The sequence below is a fragment of the Eucyclogobius newberryi genome, unplaced genomic scaffold (genome assembly GCF_026437365.1).
Source record: "Eucyclogobius newberryi isolate DKJ021-1_F unplaced genomic scaffold, fEucNew1.0.hap1 SCAF_14, whole genome shotgun sequence".
NCBI classification, from domain to species: domain Eukaryota; kingdom Metazoa; phylum Chordata; class Actinopteri; order Gobiiformes; family Gobiidae; genus Eucyclogobius; species Eucyclogobius newberryi.
The window spans coordinates 14,737,808-14,743,807 of NW_027315768.1; the positions used below are offsets into that span (position 1 = coordinate 14,737,808).

The 6,000-nt window shown below is 40.0% G+C and overlaps 1 protein-coding gene across 1 annotated transcript in view; it reads right to left on the minus strand.

Annotated features, from left to right (window-relative positions):
* The window catches only part of myo10l3 (myosin X, like 3), a 69,329-nt gene that overhangs the window by 25,213 nt on the left and 38,116 nt on the right, over positions 1-6,000 (minus strand). The window contains exons 16-19 of the mRNA XM_072444380.1: positions 5,986-6,000; positions 3,237-3,319; positions 3,034-3,142; positions 1,658-1,738 (exon numbers count right to left, since the gene is read on the minus strand). The exon at positions 5,986-6,000 is cut by the window's right edge and continues 54 nt beyond it. Coding sequence (XP_072300481.1) covers positions 1,658-1,738; positions 3,034-3,142; positions 3,237-3,319; positions 5,986-6,000 — 288 coding nt within the window. The remainder of the gene's footprint in view (positions 1-1,657; positions 1,739-3,033; positions 3,143-3,236; positions 3,320-5,985) is intronic.

The window sequence follows — 6,000 nt, forward strand, 5'->3', positions numbered from 1 at the left end:
TCAAACATGCCCCTTTAATTACAGGCTCATTCTACCATGCACAGAAACATGTAAAGCTGCATGTGTCACCATCAGCCTGACCACACCTGACCCTCTCCTTCTTTCTCTCCGTCAGATCTGCTCAGAGAGGTGCATTCTGGGTGACCCTTCCCTCCACCGCTCACCAAGGAGAACGTGTAGATGGAAATGGGATAAATATATTGTACAGTAATGCTGTTTGCATGGGAGCAATCATGTCGGGGGATTGGGCCCACAGTCCTGTCATTCTGAAGGATTAGCAGGGCCGAGCTTGTTCCATTTGAACCCTCCGAGGCCAGGTGAAAAAACCACAGCCAGCGCCAGCAGACAATGCCAGCCAAGAGAGAGGTTTCCAGGGAGAGAACATAGAGTATGGGCAGGACAGGATCATTTGATTTGCAGTTGGGACGGATTTAAAGGAACACAGTCAAACATTTTCAAGTTGGAATTGTATAATGTAGTGGCAATTCAATTTGGGGTTTGATTTACCTCTTTATGAATTACTGCTATTTATAAAGTGGCCTATTTTATGACTTGAAAATAAGCCAAGACATGGTCCTCTGTACTCGCAAAGTACTTATGTAAGTGTTTAACTCAAGGCAGTTGAAGCTTGTATTCAGAGCCTTGTGAATAAATACTGTATTGTGTGATCAAAGTCATTTTGTAATGAGAGTTATTGGATTTGAATAATGCAGTTTTAAAGTGAAAACAGTTAGATACACGTTCTTTACTCTCCAACAGTTGTCCTAAAGTTATTGACAAACCCTTTTAGAATATAGAAAACTCAAACATGTTTGAGTCAGTCAGAGCCCGGTGGGTATTGATCGAATAAATAAAAATGTTTTGGCCCTAAAAGGCACCAGAACACAGGAAAAAAGTATAAGTATGATGTTTCATCTTTTCCTAAATTGGGAACCCCATACCCGCTTTGCGGTTCATTTCTTAATATAGGCTTAAATTTAAAACATGTACAGTGCCATCAGAAACGTTACATTGTTAGAAAGCCTATGTTGACAACAGAGGAATGTTTAGTTCAAAATATAAGAGCCACAGGCCCCCACAACCTTTCATCTGACCCTGATCAGGAGCCATCAATTTAGTGTTTATTCCTTTAAAAATATGTTAGTAAAAATATTTCAGCAGTTTTATTGGAAATACTAGAAAAATTAACAAATTCCTAAGAATATGACAACTGCTACTTCAGGACAAAACAATAAGTAGCTGGAGTCAGGAGCAAACTGGTCTTATCGCTGACATTCCTCTGATGCATCGAGATCAGCCAAGTATGAGCCAAACCCGCTGCAGCTAAAGTGGCCCTCCGTGACCTCTGATCCCTGCAGAGTTGAGGTTAAAGAGCTTGGAATGCACTGGCACACAGACATACTTTATGTCAGCAAACACAAAGTAACTAACATTTCTGACAGTAACGAATGATGTGGAAAGTTTTGGGACAATTGTTTTACCAAAATACCCTGTAACGTGCGAGGCTTGTTTGGATAGTCACACCGACAGAAACAACAGAGCCAAAATGCATCGGAGGAGAGGGAACTATGAATAGCCCGGAGCAGGGTTAGCTTTGGAGGGGCCGACCTTGACGGGGGCTGGAAGGGATCCTGAATGCTACTTTTGCATGACCTACCTTCTCCATGTTGGGTTTGATGCAGCGCACAAAGAAGGGATTGGAGGCACTTAGTGTGGCCATCAGGGAATGGAGGGAATCCTGTAACAGACAAACAGGAGGATAAGAGCAGAGCATTCATGTCAGATTAGATATGCATGGAGATTAGATTGTGTGATGTAATACTTTGTCAGTTGGACAAAAGAGCTGAGCGTTTAATATTATTTTTTATTTCCATAATCATGATCAGAAGACATCTGCCGAGGCAAAAACACTATCTTGCAATGATTGAGACATGAAGGGGACTTCAAAGTGAATATCTCTGGTTAGTTTTGAGACACAAAGTTAAAACAGTTTACATTTACTTGAGTAACTTTTTGAAGAAACTGTACTTCTCATTGTAGTTTTGGGACACCATATTCCTACTTGAGAAAAACAACAGTGCGCTTTTTGGTTCCTTGGTGACAAAAGCTTAAATGACTTTAACATTTGTGTCTCCTGCACCGCTCCCTCAGATATGATTTAGTATCTTTTGTGGTCTATTAATGTTTGGTCCTTAAAATGATATTACAATTACAAACCAGATATTATGTTCTGACATTTACACTTATTTGAGTAGCTGTTTCCCCAAGTACATTTTACTCTATACCACTACTTTGTACTTCTACTTAATTTACGTCATTTCATTTTGAAGTCATTTGATTCTTATTATGTTGAAAATTGGTTAGGGTTTGATCCACAGTTGTTTGACCGTGATTTTTCAACGCTTCTACTGGTTTAGTAGATACATTTTCTTTGCTTTTTTTACATATGGTGCAATTGCATTCTCTTCTTTTGCTTTTAAATCTTACTAAAATACTCCAATTTGAATTAAAACACAACTTAATTGCAAATATATTCACACCAAAGGAAACTGGCCGTCTCACACTTCACATTCATCCAGCGAAGGACCCTTGAACCCAGCCTCGCTCCCCCAAACGCCTTTGTCCGCCCCCCGCCTCAGACACTCTGTCTCCATCCCGGCCTGGCAGAACCGAGCATGATTGGCCCCTGGTTGGCCCCTCTCTGCCCAGCCATCAACTCTAATCCTCTGGCTTTGGGAGCTAGAGGCCGGGGCACGCTGCCAAATCTTCCCTCACTCCTTCTCTCCGCAGCACCGCTCACGACCACAGACAACAGCAGCGATGCAGTCCTCACCGCGCACAGACTCAGGCTTTGTCCCGCTCGTCGTTTACATCTTTCTACGCTGCCCCCGTGCTGACTTTTCAAGTGTCATGATTAAGAGTTAAATGTTACGAATTCATTACATGCAGCGGGGAGGACAATTAGACTGTTGTGTTGTCCCCCATTCCGAGAAATTGAACGTGACATTTGGGTTGCTGGATTTAGAGTCGTACCCTGAACTGGGAGCTGACAGTGGGCTTGCGTCGGGCCGTTCCCATCTTCAGGGTCTCGTCCCCGCTCCTGCTCCCCACGCGCTCGAAAAGGTCGTAGATGAAGTCGAGTCTGCAAAACGGCAGAAGAATTAACTGCAGAGACTGAATGAAGCTGCGCGTGGGACAGGCGCGTGTTTGAATGATTGTACTTTGTGCGTTCATACCTGCTGTCTTTGAGAATGAACAAGATGTCGTCTCGGAAAGTGTCTCTGTTCTTCTCTAGAATCCCGCGCACGTCATAGAGAACCTAAGAAAGAACAAAGTACATGCATTTTCATACGATCCAATTCCATATCAGAATTATAGCTACAAACAATTAACTAAACTAAACAATTAACTAAACTATTTCTTTTTTCGTGTTTTGTTTTACTTTTTTTTTTTAAACCACGACTGACATTCCATCTTTTCAATCTAAACTCAAACAACTTCTGGCTATTTGGAATTTCAGATATAAACCATTAAATATTGATTATCTTGGTAACACTTGATGGATTATATAATAACCACACTTTTAATAGCCTTAATAAAACATGAAGAAAGACTTAATTCAGGCTTAGTAACTACTTAATGAATACCATCAACCTAACTCTTAAGCCTTTCAATTAAGATATTAAGCCTAAATCATTCCTAATTAACTGTTTGTTCATGAATTAAATATAATAAATGTGTTATTAAGGTGTAGTATTATAAAGTGGTACCTTGATTTCATATAAGCAGCACTGACCTCACACCGTCTATTTATGAACTTGTAAGGTTAAAATTAGAAGTGTGTCAAAAGAGTCTGAATCAGCCTTAACACACGGTCTCTGTGTGAAGTGCACAGACATATGAGCGTGAGTGTGTTCTAATAAACTCTCTAACCTCCATCTGCCTTAAGGCTAAAAGATCTATTCTAGACCACACATGCAGCATATCTATAAAGAGACAAACATAAAAATGTGTATGTGCAGGCGTGTGTGTTCTGTCCAGCATGTAATATGGGAACTATAAGTCACCAACATGTATTTCAAAACACTTTTATTACACTTTCCTCCCTTTATGAAATCGCTTTGACATCGAGACATTTTTATTACAGGCCATATTTCATACGAGAGATAAGCCACTTTGTTTGCAGTAAAACACTGCAGTGAATTAAAGCAGTATTTCCCTGGCACCAGCAGGATAATAATCAAATCTTTGGGAGGAGAGAATTTGCCCCGCTGAAGTCACGGCCGTTTCAGATAACAGAAGAGGCTTTGAGCGAGCGATTGAGAGAGGAGGAACAACTGGCCGGGCCGCCTGTGTTCTCTGCACCAAGTCATTATCATACGCGTCCATGCCAGGCTTGTGACTGCGCTGCCCCGGCCCGGACTGAGGGGACCTTGTCTGAGCCAGCCCTCTTAAAGCCATTCTTTATCAACGGCTAATCTACTTCTGCTTTGGCCGGTGTCAGCAACTTTCCCCACACACTGCAGTACATCACCACGCTACGCTCGATATAGAAAAAACACGTTCTAGAAGCTGCAGTTGGTGAACATAAAACAGGACTCTGTATTAATAAATGGATGTTAGATGAAAGTGAGTAGCTGCAGGGGTTTTCACACTCTGTAGGAGCCTTTTTCGGTTCATGGGAGTTTTTAAACTGTAAGTCTCCAATTGATGCACGTTTAACTTTTTTTAGCTTCTACTCTTCTACTTCTAAATACTACTCAAGTACTTTGCAGTTCGATCAGGAAACTTTTGGTAACACAAGCAAAATGTAAATTAATGTGCAACACTTCTTTTATTGGGAAATATGTTTCATTTCTTTTAATTTAGACGTATTTGATCCACAAGACAAATTAATTTAGTGTAATTAAAAGTGTAAAGTGTAATTCTAATTAGTGAAAATAACTACAATTCTGAATAAATGTAATGAATTGTGTTTTATTGTTGATTTCACTGTTTGTTTGAGCATTTTGTGAATCAAAGGTTGATCTTAAAGAAGAAGGGTAAAAAACCCAAGACTTTTGAAAGTAAATATAGAGCCAGTTAGACCCACTTTCAGCCATGTTTGCTGCATGAATGCGAGCAAGGGGGACTGGGGAGTTCCTCTGACTAAATAGAGACCGGTGGGTTATAGGGACTTACTTCTTCTTGGTACGCCTAATTAATAAAATACAATGTGGTTTATGAAAAAGTTTGGGTATTGCTTAGTACCTTGATAGTTTGGGCTGCAGTACATTTCCGGCCGTACTGTTGTGAAGCTGAATGAATGTCTCTCCCACCCTTCACCCCTATTCCTAACTCACATTTGTCTTTGACAGACATAAAAATCATAAAACGTTTGCACTTTGTGTACCACTTTCGAATGACTACGCCTTAATTAGCTTTAATACAACATGACCAAAGACTTAATTAATAATTAACAAATTGTGTATTAAAGAATGATTCAGGCTTAATAACTAATTCATTAAGGGGTTAGGAGTTAGGGTAATAAGTAAGTTACTCAGCCAAAATTCTTAATATACTTGTTTTTATTATGTTTCATGATGAATTAAGTCTTTGTTCATGCTTTACTAATGCTATTAAAAGTATAGTTATTATAAAGTCTTACATTTAGCACATTTATATAGCACTACTTTATATGGAATCAGCTCCGTTCACACAAAATGCTTTTAAAATGTAAGACATGAAATATAAATGATAAACAGGAAAGCTGTCCATATCAGTACTGACAGTCGGTGTATTAACAAGTGGTCACCCCCCCCAAAGACACCATCGCTATGGTCACCTCCTGTAGCTTCCCTTTCAAACATCTGCCATCAAATAGGCAAATCCAAGAGACAAAGTTTACTCTGCTGCATGCAAAGATCAGCATTTGCAGAATCAAAACCCTGTTTAAGCCACAAAGACACCACCAAAGGCCAAAAGTACTCAGGGGGTGTTAATTACCTCTCCGGCGTAGTG